General features: G+C 42.1%; 1 protein-coding gene across 2 annotated transcripts in view; it reads left to right on the top strand.

Annotated features, from left to right (window-relative positions):
- psen2 (presenilin 2) overlaps positions 1-26010 on the top strand; it is a 54002-nt gene that overhangs the window by 24894 nt on the left and 3098 nt on the right. For both annotated transcript variants that reach the window (XM_060899123.1, XM_060899124.1), the window contains exons 7-10: positions 2541-2639; positions 16374-16427; positions 25621-25740; positions 25862-25977. In XM_060899123.1, the coding sequence (XP_060755106.1) occupies positions 2541-2639; positions 16374-16427; positions 25621-25740; positions 25862-25977 (389 nt within the window). The remainder of the gene's footprint in view (positions 1-2540; positions 2640-16373; positions 16428-25620; positions 25741-25861; positions 25978-26010) is intronic.

Raw genomic sequence — 26010 nt, forward strand, 5'->3', positions numbered from 1 at the left:
CCGATCTTTTATTGACAATATGAACGACACAGATCCGATTTTTTTCAAATCCGACCCAGGCCGTTTGGATATGTGGTGCTAATTCCGATTCCTATCCGCTCTTTTCATATGCGACTTCAGTCTGAACCGCCAGGTCGCATTCATCCGACTTACACGTCATCAACAAGCCACAAACGTCACTATTCTGCGCTGAAGTAGGCGGCGGGTCTCTCAAAAAAAGTTACAACAACATGGCGCATAATCACGGGCGCAGATAGAGGGTGGGACTCGTCCCACCCAGATTTAAATTCACCTCGTTCGGCCCCCCCCACTTATAGGGAGGAAAAAACGTCTATGCTGTCTTTCTTTGCATAAGGCAAACCTCACGGAAAAATCAAAAGACTAATTACCATTCGGTTTATTGAGGTGCACAGCAGTGTATACATAGTTGCAACAACTCACATAAAACAAAGACTGATATTCGGTTGGTTGAGCTGCGCAGACTGCACAGGTTGCGAGCTCGAGCTTGGTTGCTATGGTAACCCACAACAAGTTTGACAGGCATATTGAGGTTGGTTTGCTGGCAGCTTTGTCCCCCCCAGTTCCAAAAACGTATCTGCGCCCCTGCGCATGACATCAATGCGAGGGACGCTTCGGGCTGTGAAGGTTCTGAATCTTCTCAATGGAAGGACGCAGAGGTTAGGGAGCTGATTTCCATTTGGGGGGGATGCAGCTATTCAAGCTAGATTGGATGGGTCATACCGCAACCGGGCGGTTTTACTTCCGTAAACAGTGGCCATGCTCACTGCGTTTGACGTCGTCGTATCCTGCAATGCGCATGCGGAACACTTTTAGGTTGCTTTTCGTTCATACTGAGGATCACATACCAGTCGCATATATTTGTTAATGTGAACGACCTCACAAAAAAATCGGATTTCACAAAAAAATTGGAATTGAGCATTAAGCCTTGCAGTGTGAACGTAGCGTAAGATAACAATGTCGGACTCTCTTTGGCATGAAATAAGAAATATTTTTTAAATTTTATTAGAATCCGTTAACAGGTAGAACATTTTGCCAGGCAATATAATATAATACTTTTGAGAAGTTACATTCAATACCAATGATTGGTAGTCAACCGTAATGTCTGCAAACAGGGAACACTATTGTATTTATAAAAATGTGATCTATTGTATGCTCGAGAAATTTGTTGAGTGGAAATTCAGTTGAGATGGCTGCTCGCGTTTTGTTTATTCAATTCACACAAAACAGTTCTTTTTAATAATTTAAATGTTAAACATATTGGTATATACACCTCTTATAATGAAATGCGCATAAATTAATGTTACTGAAAGTCATTCCAAAATACTGAAAAATGTTTTCAAGAATACTGAAATTCAAAATTTGGGGTAGGCATCTCTGCATCGTATCTCCTCTGTCAGTCCTCCACGGGTTTCCTTTCCGATTGTTTTTGTTTGAAAGAACTCATCACTCCGCACAAAACTTGGTCGTCATTTGCTAATGAGTTACTAATTAGGCCGAAATTAATTAACGAATTTTCCACTAGAATTTTTTTTTTTTTAAATTTCCTCTCCGATTTCTCATCTGATTTCAGTTCTGATCGATGTTTTGGGTCGATCGTCCCTCAAGGATCAAAATTTGGTCGTTTGTTTGTTGATTTTCCTGTGGTAAACAATTTGTTTACAATTCCAGTCAAATTGTATCTCCTCCCTCTTTCGGTTCTCCATGGATTTGAGTTCTGATTGTTTTATTTGAAAGAACTCGACCTTCTGGACAAAACTTGGTCGTTGTATTGTCAATTTTTTGCAAACAAATTAGTAATTAGCCCGACTTAACACATTTTCTTCTGACTAGAATTGTATCTCGTCTCTTCTTTATAATGCAAATTCCGTTCTGATCAGGGCGGTACGGTGGTGTAGTGGTTAGCACTGTCGCCTCACAGCAAGAAGGTCCGGGTTCGAGCCCCGTGGCCGGCGAGGGCCTTTCTGTGTGGAGTTTGCATGTTCTCCCCGTGTCCGCGTGGGTTTCCTCCGGGTGCTCCGGTTTCCCCCACAGTCCAAAGACATGCAGGTTAGGTTAACTGGTGACTCTAAATTGAGCGTAGGTGTGAATGTGAGTGTGAATGGTTGTCTGTGTCTATGTGTCAGCCCTGTGATGACCTGGCGACTTGTCCAGGGTGTACCCCGCCTTTCGCCCGTAGTCAGCTGGGATAGGCTCCAGCTTGCCTGCGACCCTGTAGAAGGATAAAGCGGCTACAGATGATGAGATGAGATGAGTTCTGATCAATGTCTTGGGTCGATCTTAGCTTGAGAAACAAAATGTAGTCCTTTGTTGATGTTCCTGTCGGACACAGTTAGTTATGGAGGTTGGTTCTCTCTCACATAGTCACATTTCAGTTCTGTTTGATGTTTTGGTCGTTATGGGTGTTTTGATGCCGGGCCAGATGAGCTCCTACGCCCTTGATGTTCTGGTGGTGGTGTTATTATCATGATCGATTTGTAGTCTTGTGACATTTTTATGATGTGTGTTTATATTTGGTGCAGATCTGGTGGCTGTTCTGAGCCCTAAAGGTCCCCTGAGGATGCTGGTGGAGACGGCGCAGGAGAGGAACGAGCCCATCTTCCCCGCACTCATCTATTCGTGTGAGTCGACACACTGACACACAACACGCTCGGCTCACAATCTAAACCAACAACAAATACCGATCTACATCGTCCAAATCGGCGTTTCTAGAACCGTGAACCTCGTACACATCACGTTTTAAACATTTAGTTTAGAGTATTTAAATAACCAGGTTCAAGACAATATTAATGAGTTTGAAGTGTTGAAGGATCAGGGATTGTTTTTTCTTTTTAAAAAAGCGTTCACATTTACAGGGGAACTGAAGTCATTTTTAAACTCGCTTTATTTCTTAATTAACGTGTTATTCAGTTACGTTTTCGGTTTTAGTAACCTTATATTATGACTCGTATTGGCAACTAATTGCAATTAAATATGATACTTATCGGCCTATTCGGTTTTTAGCCGTGTTGAATTTAGTCCGTTTGGTCCACGGCAGGCGTCGCTTATCCGTGCAATCTTCACAAGACTTGTGCGAGACTTCGAAATGTCAAGTGTCAGCCAGGTGTCAGTGCCGCCATTTTGAAAACTGTTTTCCAAACAAAGTATTGCACATAAACGAGTTTAAATGACGATTACTGCCGACTTTTTTCAAACTTTCCTGATTGCTGTCAAAACAAACAAAACTTCCGGTTTGATTACGTCAGCATTCGAAAGAGGGCGCGTGCGTCTTTTGACAAACCGTGTCTGAAATCGCTCCCTACTCACTATATAGCGAGGACGCCATTTTGTAGTGCTGTCCGAAACCTTAGTGAGGATTATTTACACCCTATATAGTGCACTCAAAGTATCCCACAATGCATCACGAAAAGGAGTGTACAACGATGGTTACTAACCAAAGCAATATATCCCATCATGCATTGCGGTTGCGCTGAAAGAAATCAAATTAAAAGTCTCAAATGTGATTTAATAAAAGGCAGCGGCAAAGAAGAAAGTATTCAGGCTTGATTTAAAAGAACTGAAAGCTGCAGGGACTTTGTATTGATTAATGTAGGAAATGCGCTCAGTATAATATGGATTTATCACAAAAACACACGCATGGATTTATTATTTTGAACGAAAACCCACCAGCCGACTGATCCGGCACGTTTTAATTGTGCGACAGTAATGGCGTAAATACCAGCGTGACGGAGTAGTGTCCAAAAGAGTTTGTTCATTTTACCAATGAGCTCGCTGTATAGTCCTCTATACAGTAATTCCCTATATAGGGAGTAGGGAGTAGTGAACGAGTAAGCGATCTCGGACACAGGGTTTGATTTCCGCTGTACGTTTTACTTCCGTCCTACGATGTCTCGCACAGGTCTCAACGAATCTCGTTTACGGCCGTTGCTTTGACATATGGACTGATATATTACAGAGCGTATTTCACACACTCATAACTCGCTACAGCAGCGACAAAATAGCGATCAAAAATGCATTCCTATATTTAATAAAATGAGAGAAATAGAATTTTGATGATAAATTTGCCTTCAGTTCCCCTTTAAGAGCCAAACTCTTTTCTGAACAAATGATTATAAACGAAGTTTCCTAATCCAGCTGCTGCAGGTTTTTTTTTTTTTTTTTGGCGCATGTGTGTGAGTAAAGGCTTTCAGCTCTAATCATGTGACGAATCTGACTCAGACGCCAAAAACACCACACTGCTGCAGATTCGGAGGTTCTCTCCTCCTCCAGTCCTTTATGAATAGAAGGTTTTATAAACATCACGTACCCGATAGAAGCTCTGGTTCATCACATGATTGCAAAAATTTACAAAATCATTCATTCATAAATACAGTGGGGGAAATGAGTATTTGATACGCTGTCGATTTTGCAGGTTTTCCCACTTACAAAGAACGGAGAGGTCTGTAATTTTTATCGTAGGTACACTTCAACTGTGAGAGACCGAATCTTAAAAAAAAAAAATCCAGAAAATCACATTGTATGATTTTTAAATAATTAATTTGCATTTTATTGCATGAAATACACTACCGTTCAAAAGTTTGGGGTCACTTTGAAATGTCCTTATTTTTGAAAGAAAAGCACTGTTCTTTTCAATGAAGATCACTTTAAACTAATCAGAAATCCACTCTATACATTGCTAATGTGGTAAATGACTATTCTAGCTGCAAATGTGTGGTTTTTGGTGCAATATCTCCATAGGTGTATAGAGGCCCATTTCCAGCAACTCTCACTCCAGTGTTCTAATGGTACAATGTGTTTGCTCATTGCCTCAGAAGGCTAATGGATGATTAGAAAACCCTTGTACAATCATGTTAGCACAGCTGAAAACAGTTGAGCTCTTTAGAGAAGCTATAAAACTGACCTTCCTTTGAGCAGATTGAGGTGGGGTTTATATTAGACCGTATCAGCGGATCAACCAGATTAACGTTTTTAAAACGATTCGCGTGCACACAGCAACGCCAATACACGGATACGCTAATCACATGACTAATTAGACGGCACGTAAGTTGAAACGTGTAATGTGTAAATTCCTCCTCAGCGGCTCGGCTCCGCAGGCATCCTGCGCTCCAAATCACTCCGCCCTGAACAGCGAGTGCCCTCTGGAGGGTGCGCACTCCGGCCCTGCACAGCTCAGAGCGCGCGAGTGAAGCGCACGAGCAGTGATTCGGGGCTGAGCCGCTGTGTGTGAGATCCCAGTGCATATCGGGCATGCGCAAGTCACTCACCACTTGCAAGTGGAAGGATGGCAAGCCTAAAGACAATCATAACTACACAATGGGCAGTATTTGCATCTTACCATGAACGACATTAAGAATGACAAAGCATAGCATTATATTCATGACCAACGCCAGCGAATCAGGAAGGTGGATGTCACAGTGACGTTGTCCAATGACGATGTCAGCTAGAGCTCAGCACAGCGTATCCTCGTTCCTCAATGTTTACACAGCACCGGATCAGATACGAACTGGGTTGAATACGTGGGCCCTGGCGGATTCAAGTTGTTCCGCCTGTGGAGTCGTTTCCCGGCGTTTTAATGTGCACGGACAGTGCATCCACGACGAAAACGAGACGGATACGGTCTAATGTAAACACCACCTGAGTTTCTGGAGCATCACATTTGTAGGGTCGATTAAATGCTCAAAATGGCCTGACTATATTTTCTATTCATTTTACAATTTATGGTGGTAAATAAAAGTGTGATGGTGCGTTCATGTGCTATGGGAATTATGGTAAATACCAAACGCCAACATGGAAAGCACACATGAACGCCCCCTCTTTTGGTATTTTCCACTGGGCAACTCGTAGAAAATTTTGATACACGAGTTGCCGAGATGAGATAAACTTTAACCTTTTCAACATGGCGGCGAGCAGTACAAGACTAGCTTATGAACCAAGGGCGCTGTCAGGTAAAAACGACTAAATATTTTATCAGAAGTGCCTTTCGTTTACACGAGGACGGCGTTTCCGAGGCTGAAAAACGGATAAAATTGAAAACGCCTTCCAGAGTGGATAAGTTTAAAAACGGCCCCCGTTGCATATCCGTCTAAACTACCCAATACGCGAAACTCCGCTCGGATCTGCTCACGTCGGGTACGCATTTACGTCATACATGTGTCATATACTGCACATGCCAGCCCGGGAAGTAAGAAACTAAGTAAAAAAGTAAGCGCATGTCTGATTACATCGATCTAACGGACCTTCAAGCTGCTCTGTGTTTTAATGCAGTAGATGTGTTTTCCTGCTCACCCGCCCAGCTGGAGCTCCTCAGTTTGGTGTCGCCAAGTTACACACACGCACGCGTGCGCCGCCTATTCAAGCCGCTCGTGAAACCATAAACCCGAGACTGAAAACAAAACTAGCAGCCGAACGGGTTTATTTTGCTGAGATGGACACTGCCTTTTCTCTTCTTCACCGAAACAAGAGTGAGTGTTACTTAATAAAGGCAGATTAAAAGAGTTTCGGTTTGCTCCTGCTCCTCCCTCGAGCACTACAGTACCTCAGCCGGACCGGTGTTCTGTAAAGTTATCCTAGCAAGTTCTCATACAGACCGTTTTATTATTCAAAACAAGTCATTACAAATTATTTGACTCGGCCAAAGACTCGACCAATACGCACAAAACATAAAAATCGGCAAATGCGTGAAATTCTCACCGATTTTCTATCAGCCCAGCTGATCAGTGGGACAAAACTACTGTTGAATTTTCCTGGATTTCGCACATGCGTAGTAGGCTTGGTAGGATAACTTGACAGAACAGCGGCGCAGATGTGCAGATCAGACAAGACGGAAGACGTTGCGCATGCGTGCAGACATAGCGGAGACATTTATGCGTCACCGTATAGACGCAGATTTCCTCCTTGAAAACGGTCGTGTAGACGCGGAAAAAAGTGAGAACGAAAACGGACTTTTGCGTTTTTGTTTTATACCGTCCCCGTGTAAAGTGGGCCCAAGAAAGAAGTGGTTTTCACCTACTGAAAGCTGACTCTCACCTTTTAAACGAGTCATGTTATGGATATTATATTATTATAATATGTATATTATAGCCTAATACAAAATATTCTGTGGCTGTCCAAAGAACGCCAACAATGATCTAGATACTGGCTACTCTCATTGTGGCTACAGCCAAATTTCCAAAAACTGCGTGGCATTCAATGTGTTAAGAAAATCTCTACTTGTCATGATCAGGAAATGTTCAGCATTTTTTTTTACTTTTGATAACTCATATTCCTGCTGCAGCTGATGAACAAGGCAATCTATAATTGTTTTAGCCAAATAACAGGCCTGATTCTGAATCTGGTCCACCATCTTTAATTTGTCAACAACAACAAAAGCATGTGAACACAACACACTGGTAAATACCACTTCCCAACTGGAAAATATCATCTTCCCATAGCACATGAACACAGCATGACTTTTCATGGAAAACACAAAATTGTCTGGGTGACCCCAAACTTTTGGACGGTAGTGTAAGTATTTGATACAGTAGAAAAACAGAACTTAATATTTGGTACAGAAACCTTTGTTTACAATTACAGAGGTCAGACGTTTCCTGTCGTTCTTGACCAGGTTTGCACACACTGCAGCAGCATGCTATAGATGCACAATGGTGTAACATAGGGAAAAAAATAAAAAATTCAGGTTTTGATTTTATGTACTGAAATAACTATTAGGCACAATTTTTACAATATCTATATAAATTAGTTGTTTTTACCCATTTTAACCTTGAAATCAGCATTTTAATGATTACCCATAATGCATTGTTTATCGCGCTAAACAAGCAAAAACGTCATAAGACAGTGGAAATACTACCTTTACGTGGCGTCTTTCTCAATCACACGTGCCTAGAAGCGTACCTTCTAGAACAGAGGTTTTCAAAGTGTGGGAGAGTCAGCCCCCCCTCGGAGAGCAAATAAACAACAGCGCCCCCCCCTTACAATTTTTGTTGTTGCTATACTTAATGTTCCATTCGTATTTAAAAAATGGTTGTTGTACACATTTTTCTTTTTTTTCTTTTTCACATTTTAAACATCTGTGCTTTTTAAAACATCTTGTTTTACACATTTTAAACATCTCATAGCATCGTTAGCTAGCATCTCTTGGCAGACAACACACTGTGGCAGTGGAGCATCTTCAGATCCAGTCCGTGAAAATCCAAACTTTAAATAATCGTGGTCATACTTCCTTCTTTTTTCAGTCCCCCCAGGATTCCGCGGGCCTTTTTTGAGATTGTTGCGGGCTAAAATGTCTGATGTTGCGGGTTTTTTTCCAAAAAATTGCGATGAAAGTTGCGGTGTTTTTTAGGTTTTTGTTGCGATTACATTGCGGGAGGAAGTGAAAGTTGCGAGAAATTGTTGCGATTTTCTCTTTTTGTGATTAAAATTGAGTGATATGTTAAATATTAAGTTATTACTGAAAAACTATTGATTAAAAAAACAAAGACACTGAGAAATGGTCCTATAAACAACTTTACCAATATAAAAGATTACCAGGACTACAAAAATGCAGAAAAATAGGCTTTACTTATCCAAATGCACCTGTTGGTTCAAAAGTTAAAGTGCAGAGAACCTCACAGCACAACATGAAGTTACCTTAAAATATAATATAAATGCCTCAGCTTTCATGTAAGAAAAAAAACTATTAATACTAATACTGTGTGCAGGCAGTCTCTCCTGAAGACTAAATTAAACAATAATTATAATCTAATAAAATAAATGGCTCAGGCTTCATAGAAGAAAAAAAACAATGTGAACAGAATCTCACAGTATGATGCTGAAGCTGCCTAAACAATGGAAAATAAAATACCATTTTGGCAAAAATGTTGGCATCCATTAATTTCTTGTATTAAGTAAAAAAAAAAAAAATAATGTAAAGTGCACACAGTCCTTCACTGTAAACATAACACACTTTCAGTAACAGAATTTAAGCCTACATAAACACTGACTCGCACATGCAGTGTTGCCAGATACTGCTGACGTTTTCCAAAATATGTTCAAAACCCGCCAAAATGCACTTGAAACCGCCCAATCTGGCAACACTGCGCGCATGCTGCTTCTCTTGAACGTATACACGGAAGTAAGGCGGAAGGTGGTTTGTCGACGTCACCTCAAAACGATGCCAACGATTGGTCAAATTTGCGGGAAAGTTGCGGTGATTGGATATAATTGCAACACCGCCCTGAATTCGCGGGGATTGGTTGAATTTGCGTTGAAGTTGCAAATCGCAACATCCTGGAGGCTCTGTTTTTTTGCTTGGCCCAGACTCTGTCTCCTCACTCACTGTAGCTTTAGGTACTAAAAATCGATCCATTTTGTCTCTGGTAAAGGCTAGCTGAAGTTTGCTAAATGTCCGCAATAGTAACTTATGGCCCTTTTCCACTACCCTTTTTCAGCTCACTTCAGCCCGACACGGCTCGCGTTTCGACTACCTCAGAGCAGCACGACTCAGCTCGCTTCAGCCCTACTCAGCACGCAAAACTCGCACGGTTTTGGAGTGGGGCTAGGGGCGTGAGGAGACACTCCCCTGTGCACTGATTGGTGAGGAGGAGTGTCCTCACATGCCCACACGCCCCGCGAGCACGCTGGGATCTGTAAACACCATAAACCCGGAAGAAGAAGAATTACGAATTACGAGAATTTCTGGAGCCTTATGCGCCTCGCCTCATCTATACGCTCTTGCCAGTATCTGTTGGCGTTGTCAGTGACAACAAGCCACAGCACCAAGACCAGAACACTAACGATTCCATGTCCTCCATGTTTATTGTTTACTATCCGGGTCGTGAGACTACCGCTTAAAAGGCCACTGATGTCACTGTTTGCGCCGCCTAACGACATCACGTGACGTCCACCCACTTTCGCTAACTCCACCCAATGTGTCCACCCACTACCAGCCAGCACGGTTCAGCGCGGTTGTAGTCGAAATGCAACTCCAACAGCCCCACTCAGCTCCACTCAGCACGGCACGGCTCAGCCCAACTCAGCCGCGTTGGTAGTGGAAAAGCGGCAATATTCTAGTTTATTTTTCCTCACGTTGCGCCCCACCTTAAGAACTCTGGTGCCCCCCCAGGGGGGGCGCGCCCCACACTTTGAAAAGCCCTGTTCTAGAACATTCCTGGGTGGTCACGGACTGTCACGTAGCCTAGTTCGGTTGTGAAACTCGCTAGGATGGAGTATTTTCGCGAGTTTAATGGCAAACTTTTGCGCCGCAATTTCTCTATTCTCGAAATTTGTAACCTGAAACCCTACAAGAAATGTTTCATAATGTTTGGGATTTTGAAAAATGCTTCTAGCAAGTTTATTTCGCTGTATTTTTCCGTGAAACTTGGCATAAATCATCCTTAAGTGATGAGCATGACATTGTTATTTTGGTCTGGGTCACGGAGTTAGTTGGAAGCGGGAGAAATGAGAGTTTCTCAACTACAGCAGCACTTCTCACCGTAGATGGCTGGCGTGTTTCACAGCGTTTGGGATTTACTAAATCGACTAAATCTCTAGATCTACTGAAGCTACGAGGATATAAATCACCAGGATTCTAATTTACTGGGTGAGAAGTATTTTTTTTTTTTTTTTGAAAGATTTATTTGCGCTACAAGTCCATGAAAGTTGGAATTGTTCGTGAAGGGGTTCGTTAGATTTTGGTAGCGTGACGCACACAACAAGCAAAAGAAAAAAACAAATTTCCTTCCGAATTTCCTTGCTTTATCAAAATTATTTTTTGATACATTAAAAGACTGTGCGTTTTATAATATTTAAGCAATTTTTTATTATAGAGAATACATACATGTCAACCTTTGGTCAATCAAACCTGTATAACCAACCTCCAAAATCCGTATTTCCCTTATAAAATCCGTATAAGATGCAAATTAAAATAATTTACCTAAAATTTGAATGATAATTAACAATGATATATCCCAGTTACTTTTTATTCAATATTAATAACAATAAACCTTCAGAATGAATACAAAGCTCCAATGTTCGACAAAAACACAGTGTTATCAGCGTAGTTACGAAGGAAATACTTCGTTGTTTGGAGACAGGTTTCACCGAGCGGCTATTATGCATGAGACTTCATATTAGCCACAAAGTCAGGAAAATCTGTTCATAAAATTACGTTATAATGACCAAATACAATGAAAAGTATTTTTCCAGTCTCACCTGTGAAAGCTAATCCCATGTGATCTCGCTTGGACGGTAAACCTGTTGGTACAGTTAAACGCAGCACACGAATGAGGCATCTTTATTCTCGGCTACTGTCTAGACGCTGTACCAGAGACGGCTGAAGAATCTCCACTTTGCCACATCCAATATGGCGGCAAGGATGACGTATGATTCTACGCAGAAGGCGGCGTCTATGTTTATATGTCTATGACTTCCCGGTTGGCGGGATTCTCGCAATGCGGTGTGCGCATGATCAAAAGTGGAACGAAGTCTCGCTACCACAAGATAACGCGCGATTTCATAAGACTCTTTACTGGCTGTCTGTGGTGTACAGTACGTTTGTAAATGTTATGCGCTCTTTTATCATCGTGGGAATTGATTATAGCTCTAAATAAATATTGAAGTTTTTTTTTAAAGAATCCGTATAACTTTATTTATACGCCCGTATACTACGTTTATTGAATCAAATCCGTATAAAATACGGACATTCCGTATAGGTTGACATGTATGAGAATATTTGATCAAAACAGCATTCAAAGTGATTTTTCACGGGTGTAAATGTTACGCGTGACGTCCATAATTACGCTAAAATTTAAGAACTAAAATTCTGTTAAAAATTCTAGATTTGTGCTATCATTCTGGGGTTTTGCTGAATAATACTTTAGGGAGTTCTCTTACAATGCTGAAAATTCAATGAGTTTTGGTGAAATTCTAGAAAAGTTATTTACATTTTAACGCGCCTGATAGCGATTGTGCTCACACAGCGTGCTACTTATACAGGGATTTTGGCCCACTCCTCTATACAGATCTTCTCCAGATCTTTCGGGTTTCGGGGCTGTCGCTGGGCAACATGGAGTTTCAGCTCCCTCCAAAGATTTTCTCTTGGGTTCAGGTCTGGAGACTGGCTAGGCCATTCCAGGACCTTGAAATGCTTCTTACGGAGCCACTCCTTAGTTGCCCTGGCTGTGTGTTTCGGGTCATTGTCATGCTGGAAGACCCAGCCACGACCCATCTTCAATGCTCTTACTGAAGGAAGGAGGTTGTTGCTCAAAATTTCGCAATACATGGCCCTATCCATCCTCCCCTCAATACGGTGCAGTCGTCCTGTTCCCTGTGCAGAAAAGCACCCCTAAAGTATGATGTTTCCACCCCCATGCTTCACAGTTGGGATGGTGTTCTTGGGGTTGTACTCATCCTCCTTCTTCCTCCAAACACGGCGAGTGGAGTTTATACGGTACCAAAAAGCTCTATTTTGCTCTCATTTGACCACATGACCTTCTCCTATGCCTCCTCTGGATCATCCAGATGGTCATTGGCAAACTTCAGACGGGCCTGGACATGTGCTGGCTTGAGCAGAGGGACCTTCTGCGCGCTGCAGGATTTTAATCCATGACGGTGTAGTGTGATAATAATGGTAATCTTTGAGACTGTGGTCCCAGCTCTCTTCAGGTCATTGACCAGGTCCTCCTGTGTAGTTCTGGGCTGATCCCTCACCTTTCTCATGATCATTGATACCCCACGAAGCAAGATCTTGCATGGAGCCCCAGACCGAGGGAGATTGACCATCATCTTGGAGTTTCTTCCATTTTCTAATAATTGCGCCAACAGTTGTTGCCTTCTCACCAAGCTGCTTGCCTGTAGAGATCTTGCAGTCACGTGACCGGAAAGTACACAGCCGCCATTTTGTCGGTAAAAAACACCGCTGAATACTGCTGCACTCGTGTACAAAATGGATAAATTTCAACCGACGGACTACACGGCTCATTTTTCTAACGAACAGATAATTAGATATATGTCTAAAATAAACGATCTACAGATTAGTGACCCTTATGGCTTACCGGACGTAGTTTTCACGACCGTGTCAGTGGATATGGAACTGCCAGAGGTGGAATACCCAGACGTGTATAATTACCTCATTAACTTTCCCTCGCTGTTCAGTGGTGAAGCACTGCGTGCTTATAAATCTCTGCACAGTTATCTTTACAGAAATTCATGTGACCCCTAAAAGTGTAAAATAATTTTATATCTAGAGACTACATTGATTGTCACACCACTAAAGACCCAATCCACCCCCCCGCCCCAAGCCTTTTCTCAGGTTCCCACTTCCCGGAATTTTTTATTAGAGCAAGTCATAAACTTATGTTGCGAATAACCACATGGATATACTGAAATAAATACATGGCGAACCTGAGATGAAATGGTCACTGCACAGGCGCCAGTGATCGTTCTTTCCAGTCGGTTCCCATGCCTTGTTCTTGTTGTTTGCATCGGCCCGGCTGATAGCAGCAATCCATTTTGCACGCCTGTCAGGGTCCCGTGGCAGCCTATGAAACTTTCTTCCCGATTTCTGACCTCTCCTGTTGTGGCATTTATATGCCATACAACTCTCCGGCATTGTGGCACGGTAATATTTGAAGATTTGGGCGAAACAAAAACCAAAGTCAGTGTTGGAAAGACGGCGGAAATATGGCATTTGACCGACAAAATGGCGACTGCTTACAATTTGGAGTGGATGTGACGTCACGTGTAAGATCTCTATTGGCCTGTAGCCTTAGTCTGGCTAACGCGACAAAGCTCTACGAGCTATTGGTCTGGCCAAGATATTAAGCCCAACCGTTTCCCAGAGCCCGTGGTTGACCCGCCTCCCTGAAATGCCTCAGTTTGCTACTGGTCGAAGCCAGAAAAGGCTGTGACGAAGCTTAAACCAATCACATCACTCTTTCCTCTGACGTATGCGACGCGACGGGGCTAACCGGTAGATTAAACTCTTACCGCAGCCGGTCGGGAGCAAGGCGAAAACGTCCTTCCTTTCAATAAATACCTCCAGGGCTGCTCTTTGCTCCGTTTTCAATGAGAACTTCCCGTTGAATGCTTTCAATACAGCATCTATGCGTAATAGATGCGGAAGCGTGAATGAAGCGCTTCCGGCATAGATTCTGTAAACAATCTATGGCTTCCGGTCGCAGTTCTACTACGTCAGTGCCTTGAACATGCCTCTACCCAGGGCCGTTGGAGATGCTCAAAGTTGATTGGTTCCCGATTTTTCGGGAGCTTGGAAGAGCTGTAGATAGCTTGCCTGGCCAGACTAAGCTCGCAACAGGCCCTCGTGTTGCGTCACACTTAGGATGGGCGGGCCCAGGCTACTGTAGCCCATCCCAGCTCTACAATTTTGTCCCTGGTGTCCTTAGACAGCTCTTTGGTCTTGCCCATGGTGGAGAGGTTGGAGTCTGATTGATTGATTGTGTGGACAGGTGTCTTATATACAGGTAACGATTTCAAACAGGTGCAGTTAATACAGGTAATGAGTGGAGAATCGGAGGGCTTCTTAAAGAAAAACTAGACTGGACAATTCCCCGGGGGAAATTGTGAGAGGATGCAGTGTGCGAAGCAATTCGGTCACGCATGTTTGCTGGCCGTGAATGTGTGACCTGCAATGATGTTTCAGTGCAGTGATTGTGTGTGTGCTTGAGACAGCAGCCGTCATGAAGAAGAGCTATTCAAGAGTATAAACAAAGTGACTACAGGCGGAAATTAGCATGTACTGCTATAACCTGGGACAGACATCTGTCCTTACCACAAGGATAATGTTTAATTTGTGCACTGTCCCTTTTAAAAATAAAATAAACTCTAAACTCTAAGAAGAGTGTTTGTAGTTTGTATGTACGAACAGAAGTGTTCCTAATAAAGTGGGCGGCTAAGGTGAAGTGTCATGCCGACCGAGGCTGGTTTTTTTTTTTTCCACAAAAAAAAGAAATTCACAAAATTCTTTGACAGTGAGCGCTAGAAGGGTCTCCTGAATAGACTGATGTAATTTTTTGTCTGTAGTGTTAAAAATGAGAGACTTTTCTGTCACTTTTATAATGGGTGTCAATGAGCTAAGACACACAAGGTCTTGAGTTTTCTGCTGTGTTTTACTACAGAACAGGCCTCGAACAATGACAAATAACTCGACAACGGAAGCAGCTATTCACAAAATTCTTTCACAGTGAGCGCTAGAAGGGTCTCCTGAATAAAATTATGTATTTTTTTGTCTGTAGTGTTAAAAATAAGGACACTAGAGCGATTTAAAAATTAGTGACTTTTCTTTCACGTTTATAATGGGTGTCAATGAGGCCTTTCGGCTGCCCTCTTCTCAGTTTGAGGCTTCTCATTCAAAAACTGTAAATCCTATCGTTTAGGTAGACACATTGTGTGAATCAGGACAAGTTTTACTACTACTTTTGAGAAAATCATGTCTGTAGAGTGAAAATTGTGGCTGAAAACACAGTTTAAGCGAGAAAGTTTGAGCTTTATTTTCAAGCTCACTACACTCTGAGTTAACGAGCTGCACTGGTGTGTAACGCAATAGACACCCATTCAAAAGCCGGATTTTCTCCCGGAACCCACATGGCGGTTGAGCCAGGACTGATCCGAAAGTGTAAAACCTAGCAGAAAAGTTGAATGCCAGATCCACAGAGGAGAAGTTTTCCTACGTTTTAGAGTTTGAATCACGTCTCTAGGTGAAAGCATGCCAGAGCAGCGGACGTTTGAAAAACGTTGAAAAAGTGCTTTTTTTAAAATTAATTCCATAGAAATGAATGGGGTTTTTTGGGCGATTTTTTTCGCGACTACGTCGCGAAAAAATCGTATTCTGTAGAGAAAAGTAATAGCATAGCGAGTCCGATCGAGCCGCACGTTTTGATATACTGTTTGTCTGTGTGCAACGTACGGTTATTGAGTTATTCGAAATCGAAATTTGCGTAGGAGGAAGAAGAAGAAGAAACACGTAGAAGAACAATAGTTGCAGTGCTTTGCACTGCAACCTATGGGCTCCCCTAGGGGAGCCCATAGGTTGCTGTGCTGCAGCACTGCATCCTAACTAACAGGTCTGTGAGAGCCGGAATTCTTGCTGGTTGGTAGGTGATCAAATACTTATTTCATGCAATAAAATGCAAATTAATTATTGAAAAATCATACATTGTGATTTTCTGGATTTTTTTTTTAGATTCGGTCTCTCACAGTTGAAGTGTACCTACGATAAAAATTACAGACCTCTCTGTTCTTTGTAAGTGGGAAAATTTGCAAAATTGGCAGTGGATCAAATACTTATTTTCCTCACTCTATCTATCTATCTATCTATCTATCTATCTATCTATCTATCTATCTATCTATCTATCTTTTCTCAGCGGCGATGGTGTGGATGGTGGGAATGGCCAATCCGGATCCCGTGACTCATTCAGGTGAGCATGAGCTACAACACAAATAGCTGAACAGGGATCAGTAGAAAGCTCCGGAATCCATGAACCTCAGGCTGTGGAGGAAAAGCTGAAGTGCTCCGATGATGATGTTTCAACTTACGATCTCATTATCATATCATTATTGCCAGAGGTGTCAAAAGTATTACCATTTATTACTCAAGTAGAAGTATAGATACTATGGCTTAGAAATACTTTTCATGAAGTAAAAGTATCAACTGAAGCTTTTTTACTCAAGGAAAAGTATACTGATTTCTAAACTACTTTAAAGGAACAGTCCACCGTACTTCCATAATGAAATATGCTCTTATCTGAATTGAGACGAGCTGCTCCGTACCTCTCCGAGCTTTGCGCGACCTGCCAGTCAGTCAGACGCGCTGTCACTCCTGTTAGCAATGTAGCTAGGCTCAGCATGGCCAATGGTATTTTTTGGGGCTGTAGTTAGATGCGACCAAACTCTTCCGCGTTTTTCCTGTTTACATAGGTTTATATGACCAGTGATATGAAACAAGTTCAGTTACACAAATTGAAACGTAGCGATTTTCTATGCTATGGAAAGTGCGCACTATAATGACAGGCGTACTAACACCTTCTGCGCGCTTCGGCAGCGCATTGATACGGAGCTCAGATATCAATGCGCTGCCGAAGCGCGCAGAAGGTGTTAGTACGCCTGTCATTATAGTGCGCACTTTCCATAGCATAGAAAATCACCATGTTTCAATTTGTGTAACTGAACTTGTTTCATATCACTGGTCATATAAACCTGTGTAAACAGGAAAAACGCGGAAGAGTTTGGTCGCATCTAACTACAGCCCCAAAAAATACCATTGGCCATGCTGAGCCTAGCTACATTGCTAACAGGAGTGACAGCGCGTCTGACTGCGTCTGACTGACTGGGAGGTCGCGCAAAGCTCGGAGAGGTACGGAGCAGCTCGTCTCAATTCAGATAAGAGCATATTTCATTATGGAAGTACGGTGGACTGTTCCTTTAAGGACAAAGGCGCAGCCTAGAAGTCCACATACAGTCCATTCTCCTGACCCATTAAAATGTGTTTCATGGAGCACAAGTAATAATGACTTGTTGTCTGTAAGTGTTGGAATGGTGTAAAACTTCATACCTCAGAAGTAAGTTATCAATAAATTGCAGTTTTTTTCTTTTTCATATGGGACGTGCAGTAGAGGCAGCAGGTTCCAGTTAAAATGCAAGAAAAACACTTTCTCATCCCTACTAGTTACTGGCTCACCGAGAGAAGTCAACAGAATGTTTGTGTTCCAGCAATGCGAGGCTGAACACAGGCGAGGAGAGAAAGGGCGGCCGCTGGAATGCCGACACACTACAAGCTAATATAACGTTTACTAAGCTAAGACCTGTGACTTTACTCACTAACACCCACCAAGATACCATAACTGCGTTTGTAAACTTAGGCTACATCCACACGACAACAGCAACGAGATGTTATTTAAAAAAATATCGCGTCCAAATGGGCAACGATCAGTAAAATATCAGGTCCATATGGCAACGCAACGCTTGCTGAAAACGATGCAATACACATGCCACACCTCTAGGGGCGCTGTAAGACGGTCCCTTCGGAGACACCAGAACAATAGAAGTAGTAAGGACGCATGCGCATAAGCTATTATGCGCGAGACTTCATATTAGCCACAAAGTCAGAAAAATCTGTTCGTAAAATTACGTTATAATGACCAAATACAATGAAAAGTATTTTTCCAGTCTCACCTGTGAAAGGTAATCCCATGTGATCTCGTTTGGACGGTAAACCTGTTGGTACAGTTAAACGCAGTACATGAATGAGGCATCTTTATTCTCCGCTTTGCCCCATCCAATATGGCGGTGAGGATGACTTATGATTCTACGCGGAAGGCGGCGTCTTTAATAGTCCGGAATAAATTGAATGCTACAAGTTGATGGATTAATTTGTTGTTCTACGCCCTTTTTGAGGAATGTATTGTAGGACTTAAACCAACATCTGAAGAGGTGAGATCGCTCCTTTTTTTCCCTATTTTTGCTGGCGGGATTGACTCTGCCCTAAGGGCTATTCTCTCTCTCTCTCTCTCTCTCTCTCTCTCTCTCTCTCACTTTGCACCATTACACAATAAATATTCACAGTGAAAATATTTTGTAAGCGCGTTTCATGAACCAAGTTATAGGATTTGTTGACAACTCGCATCGAGTTCGTTACACTTCTACCCGGCGTGAAGCACTCACAGTCATGTGGTTGTGACGTCATCGTAAACAAATCCGTTCTACTCATCCAGACGACTTCGCAACGGCAACGTTGCCAGATCTTTCCACTCTGGAACCCGTTCTCAAAAGATTGCGTTTTGGGGCACCTAAAACGCCGGTGCCGTGTGGACGCCAGGCCGAAACGATAAACAATTGTATCGGATTCACCTGAATCCGTTGCCATGTGGACAGGGCCTTAACCTGACTCAGAAAAGAGAATGCCGCATATGGTTCGGGGGGGATTCCACTCCTGACAAACGAACGAGAGCCCGCAATTTACTAACGGTGTTGAAGTCAGAGCTCTGATTGCTGTGTGCTTGGAGCGCCCTGAGTGGCAGTTTAGACAGACCAATAAGGTGTCGTAATGACATTTTGATTATATTCCTCATCCAACCACAATCAAATTTAATGGCGCGAATTATCTTGATTGGGTTGTTTCTGTTTTTTTTTTGTGTGTGTGTGATGCGAATGATCTGGATTTGATTTTTTTTTTCCTTTTAAAGTGTTGCAAGTGTCAAGCCGAATGAAATGCAAGTAACGAGACTATTATAAGCGTAACGAAGTAAAAGTAAATGCTTGAAAATGTAACGAGTAGAGGTAAAAAGTAGGTTGAAAAATTATTACTCCAGTAAAGTAGAAAGTACCAAAATTTCTACTTAAGTAAAGTAACGAAGTATTTGTACTTCGTTACTTGACACCTCTGATTATTGCGACTTACTCTCTCGTTAATTTGACCCAATCTATCAACAAGACTCCTTTTTTTTTTTTTTTTTCTTTAAATAAAATGCTGTTTCCCAAACAGGAAGTAACCCAGATGTTGTTTAAGTGGGATTTTGTAGACACGGACGCGTCTAATCCAATAAAATCTCTCACATTCGTGGTCATGGTCAGGGTTTCAACTGCTAACATTGTTATAGTTCTAGATCTCGTTGTGATTATTAGTGTGCTTGCAAACGCACACTATTGTTCTTCTTAAGTTTTATTTTTATTATTATTATTATTCCATTTCACCCATTTTTTGGATCCACTGCTCCTCCTAGGGCTTTCGAGATAGACACCGTTCCAACGCTGAAACGTAGGGCCCGATCTGGAATGGCGTGCTTGTTAAAACGGTTGCACTACCCCTTGTCGTTCGTTCGGTATTCCCGTTTTTCGGCAAAATTCCGTGCCATTGAAATGAATGGGTAGAACTTTGGAGTGATGTCATAAGGAGCTCCTCCACTCTAGTATGCTAGCTGTTAGCATTAGCATGTTGGCATGCTAGCATGATAGCTGTTCTGCTACAGCTCAGCAAGCATGCTGCGTTTTCTCTGCGGAAATGCAGTCTAGTTTGAATTTGACATTTATCTGTTAAAATAATGGGTCACGAAGTTCAAACAATAAGATGAGAGATTATAAAATGGAGTTATTAGTTTTGGGGGGAAAGATATTAAGTTTAAATATAGCGAGATTAAAATTATTAGCTGTGGTGTTAAAATAAAGAGATATTAAGTTGAGAAAAATTTCCTCAGAGATCTTAAGCTGAAAAACAAACAAACGAACGAGATATTAATTTGGGAAAAAGAAAAGAGATACTGAGTTGAAAAAAGGATGTTAAGTTAAAATAACCCGATATTAAATTGATGAGTTAAGTTGAAATAATGTGCTGTTTTAAATTTGATTTGCTGTCGATATATAACGAGTTAAGTTGAAAGAAGACAAGCTGAAATAATGAGAAGCTGTGTTAATGAGATAATTAGTTGCAGTTGTGATGTGTTAAAATAATTTGTTGTAATAAGTTACGAAATATATATATATATATATATATATATATATATATATATAGAGAGAGAGAGAGAGGATATTACATTACACTGTGGTGCGAAGATATGAAGGTTATCTCCGAGTGGCGAGTGTATATATTCAAGAGTGAGCATTGACACATCGAGGAAAAAAAAATACACAAGTTAATGAAAAGAATTGTAATTCTGAACTGGCTCGCCATTTTGACAACTTGGCGGGAAAACACTGGGAGTGACGTCATCAGAGTGAAATATCAGGAAGTATTATACATCCAGGACGCTTTTTCGACGGAATAAAAACGTGTGTTCTATTCCCTTCTTGCGTGTTTCATTCATTTGGTTCAATAGCATGCAATATTGTTAGCATGTCGCTTATCCTACGTGTATTACGTCACTCTACCCAATGGAGAATGAGTGTTGAATATGGTTTACGATATTGCACGGTTGTCAAGACAACAAGACATTACACGTCGGAGACGTAAAACTTCTGCGCTAGCGAGTGAGCGACTGGGACAATTTGTAAATAAACTAGACTGCATTTCCGCAGAGAAAATGCAAAGTGAGCTTGCTGAGCTGTAGCAGAACAGCTATCATGCTAAAAACTAGCATGCCAACATGCTAACAGTTAGCATGCTAACATGCTAATGATTAACATGCTATTTGTTAAAATTCTAACACTAAGGCTAATATGCTGACAGCTATCATGCTAACAGCTAACAGGTTAACATGCTAATGGCTAGTATGTTAACTTTTAGCATGCTAACACGCTGAGGGTGACATGCTAACAGTTAGCATCCTAACATGCTCAGGCGAACTCGCTAACAGCAAACATGCTAATCCTAACATGTTAACAGATCTTATGATAACATGCTAATGGTGAACATGCTAACAACTCGCATGATATCGTAATGGGTAACATGCTAACAGCTAGCATGGTAACACGTGAATGCTTATATGCTAATTGCTATCGTGTGTGCTTGTAAGTATTCCTAATAAAGTGGCCATTGAGTTGAAGTTGATTTGCTGTCAAAGTCTCAGATGAGCAGATCCTTGCCAAATGCGTCATCACCTATGGGGGAAGGGAGGAATGACTCAGTCAAGCTTCCACTGATTAGCGGCAAAATGGAGAAAAAAATGGACGGATGAAAGGCAAGACAAAGACGAGTGCAGGTCTCAGATGAGGGGATGGATCTGTGCGGGGACTTGGCCTGAGGCATCAAGTGAAGTTTCTTGAAGTTTGGTCACTTGGTTAAAAAAATTGATGGAGAGTGAAAGTTTTTCTCCTGAAACACCATTCATTTTCAATGGGGCCAAAAATCAATGCAAGCCTATGGAGGAAAAAGGGATGAGCAAAAAGAAAGGAAAAATATGAGCGCGGGTCAGAACCGATTGCATGTATGTGTCGGGGGAGTTGGCCTGAAGTATCACATAAGGTTTGGTGCATCTGCGATGGAGCGTGTCCGAGTAGGACGATTCGATTCATGAGCCCTATTCATTCTCTATGGGAAATAAACAAAAGAAAAACGACAAGAACAAGAGAACGGGCGCGTTGATCCAAAAGCTGTATACAAGCACACTACACCACTTCGGGCCAGACGTCTCAGAGTTGGAATGGTGTCTCTATCTCGAACACCCTAGGAGGAGGAGTGGATCCAAAAAAACGTGTCGGAATAAGGCAGAATAAGTAAACTTAAGAAGAACAATAGTGCGCTTGGTTTGGCCTTCGGCTGCTGCGTGCTTGAGCAAGCACACTAATGAACAGGGCCGCTAGGTTTGCTTTGTTAAATACGGAAGATTTTGAAAGAGAAAGACGCGTTGAACACCCAAAAGGAATGTGTATGTACGGATAATAATAATATTGGCTGGGTTTTTTTCCTGGTCTATCAGATATATTCCATTCAGCTACCCGTCTTCGACTTGTTCGTTCAGTATCATGCTCTCTGAATGGAATATACCTGATAGACCACGAAAAAAATCCAGCCAATATTATTTAAATATGTCACTCAGATGTATTTCATATGAAAAATGCAAGTTTTTCAACACGAGAAGATAAACTTCATATCTTCAAGCCAACGTGTGATTTTCTTTTTAGCGGCGCTCCATACTTAAGAAAATCTGGTAACCCGTCAAGTTGATTTTTCACGGACACGCAGGGAGCCCAGCTGTGTCCGTCCGTCCGTCCCCACGATTCTGATTGGCTGTTTGATTTTGGCGGGAACTAGAAGCGCGAGCTCGCCTACATAACTTATTTTTGTTTCCAGATAATTTCATATTTATCAAGTTTTTCCATCGAGAACAACTCAAACAGCGCAACACAATAATCATCATTTTTACAAACTTTAATACAAACTTTAAAAAGATGTCAGAACAAGTTAAAGTGCACATCCTGGACCAATTTCATTTTTTTTTTTCCCTTTACACACTCATCCAGGAGGGTAATTCTGCACAAGGCCATCTGTCTACAATAGAAAAAAATAAAATAAAATAAAATAAAAGTCCCAAAGTGTGGAGCCAGATTTGTGACGTCGCCTGCGGAAGCGCCAGCGGGCTGCGGAGCTTGCACGGTTTCAGTGCACAGCCTGTGTAGACCGAGTTCAGCAGCTAGCGATCTTGCATGGAAATATGGAATTGTCACCTGAGCGCAATGTTACTTCACCTTTGGATGAAGAATATAATGAGATGTCAGAATTATTTGTTACCCTGGCAACAGTCAACTTGTGAATTGCTGATTTTCTTGGTCTTTTTCTCGGCTCTGCTTGGTCCTCGGGTTCGAGGGCCTCAGCGGATGCGGCATTTCGCCTTCTGTCAGAGGAGACGAACACGGCTGGCTGCTTTGGTGACGCTGACACGGATGGAGACAGCGTTGCTTTGGGCATTCTGACAGATGGAACTTTTTTCAGATTAAGTTGCTTCTTGAAGCCCATTTCCCACTGCAAATAGTTCTCAAAGTCGTTGTGAAGTGAGCACCGCAAATAATGCTGTAGTCTGTAGCATGTCGCCAATTTTTCCGGGTGCCTCGTACGAAGCGCTCCCATTTCTCTCTCATTGTCCGGTCTTTTGGGAAACGATGAGTACTAATCCCATCAAGATTGGTGTTGCTACACCCTCCTACGATACATCTGTTAACCATTTTAATAATTATGCGATAACATTGAAGAAATTTGCAGAAAACCACCAGGTCGTTTTCTCATAAACAAACCAGCGCTGACGTAGGATTCAGAGGGAGGCGTCCCGCACGCGACGTCAAGAAAATCAATGTTTCCCAGGAAATCCAAACGCCAAGTTTTTTCAGAGGCGGACCAATTCGCCTCAAATGGCTCGATTTCAACTGAATTTTTCTGGTATTGCGCAAGGTAAAAAAAATTGCAGAGAATGCAGAATGTTACAGATATTCGACCAAAATTTAATATAAAATAGGAGAATTACGTTGATCTTGCTCCTGAATTTACCCATACTATGCACTTTAACCAAGTAGAGAAAGATGAAGTCAAAACCAGGAAGAGAAAGAGAGACATCGTAGGACGGAAGTAAAACGTACAGCGGAAATCAAACCCTGTGTCTGAAATCGCTCACTCGTTCCCTACTCCCTGTATAGGGAATTACTGTATAGAGGACTATACAGTGAGCTCATTGGTAAAATGAACAAACTCTTTCGGACACTACTCCGTCACGCTGGTATTTACGTCATTACTGTCGCACAATTAAAACGTGCCGGATCAGTCGGCTGGTGGGTTTTCGTTCAAAATAATAAATCCATGCGTGTGTTTTTGTGATAAATCCATATTATACTGAGCGCATTTCCCACATTAATCAATACAAAGTACCTGCAGCTTTCACTTCTTTTTTTTTTTTTTTATGCCTCCGCCACCTTAAGGTGCAGGAGGTATTATGTTTTCAGGTTGTCCGTGTGTGCGTCCGTCCCGAAGCCTTGTGAACACAATATCTCCAAGGCAAATGAAAGGAATTTCACCAAACTTTCACCATTTGTGTGCTTTGGGACAAACATGAACTGATTAGATTTTGAGGTTAAAAGGTCACAGGTCAAGATTACTGTGAGGTCAAATGTCCATCCCTAAATCACAACTTAATAAGGCGTGTAGTCTACCAGGCGGAGGCCGTTTGGCGTAGAGTTCTATCTAGTTAGTTTTTTTTTTTTAAATCAAGCCTGAATACTTTCTTCTTTGAAAGAGAGTTCAAAGCGACCAACATCTGCCAACGTCGTCAAAAGACGCGCACATCCTCTTTCGAATGCTGACGTAATCAAGCCGGAAGTTTTTTTTGTTTTGTTTTGATAGCAATCAGGAAAGTTTGAAAAAAGTCGGCAGTAATCGTCATTTAAACTTGTTTTTGTGCAATACTTCGTTTGGAAAACAGTTTTCAAAATGGCGGCGCTGACACTTCTTCACGTTTCGAAGTCTCGCACAAGTCTCGTGAAGATCGCGCGGATAAGCGACGCCTGCCGTGGACCAAATGAACTAAATTCAACACGGCTAAAAACCGAATAGGCCGATAAGTATCATTTAATTGCGATTAGTTGCCAATACGAGTCACGATATAAGGTTACTAAAACCGAAAATGTAATTGAATAACACATTAATTAAGAAATAAAGCAAGTTTAAAAATGACTTCAGTTCTATTTGAAGGTACAACAATAAGATATTAAGCACTTTTTTTCCACAACGTGTTGTTTGGAGCTTCTGTATATTAAATAAATAAAACGCATCCTGACTCTCTAAGCGCAGATAAACGTCGTGTATGACGTGCTACGTGTTAGCGTTTGTTCATGAACGTTGTCGGATGTGATTTGCAGGGGTGATAGCGTTCCGGCGCCGCGCCAGATTTCCGGCGTACCGTGGCTGGGGAAAAAAAATAAATAAATCTAGTTCGCCCATTGTCCTGTGTCATTCTGAGATGCGCAGATAGACAGTAAAGGGAATTCGGAATTCCCTTTACTGTCTATCTGCGCATCTCAGAATGACACAGGACAATGGGCGAACTAGATTTTTTTTTTTTCCCCAGCGACGGTACGCCGGAAATCCGGCGCGGCGCCGGAACGCTATCACCCCTGGATTTGTGACTCAGGCTCTGGTTCACACACCAGAAACACGACCACGTGTTTAACTTTCAGTTCTGTGTTTAATCTGTTCTTCAGATGAGGAAGTGCTTCAGAATGAGGGCGGGGTTTTGGAAAGGGAAGGGGCGGAGCCTGAGAGTCAGACATTGCATGGGCAGAGCAGGAGCCACTCTGTGGAGGAGGACCAGGAGGAAGACAGTAAGTGGGGTGTTTGTTTTTTTCTTCTTCATTGACAGAAATAATGTCAGCTGGCAGGCAAACAGGATATTCCTGTGGTCATGTGATCATGGTGTAATCGTAGTCCTAAATGTGCGTGTAGGGGGCGTGAAGCTCGGATTAGGAGACTTCATCTTCTACAGTGTTCTGGTGGGGAAGGCGGCAGCGATAGGCGGAGACTGGAACACCACGCTCGCCTGCTTCGTCGCCATCCTGATCGTGAGTAACCCCCCCCCCCCCCCACACACACAC

The sequence above is a fragment of the Neoarius graeffei genome, chromosome 18 (assembly GCF_027579695.1).
Source record: "Neoarius graeffei isolate fNeoGra1 chromosome 18, fNeoGra1.pri, whole genome shotgun sequence".
NCBI classification, from domain to species: Eukaryota; Metazoa; Chordata; class Actinopteri; order Siluriformes; family Ariidae; genus Neoarius; species Neoarius graeffei.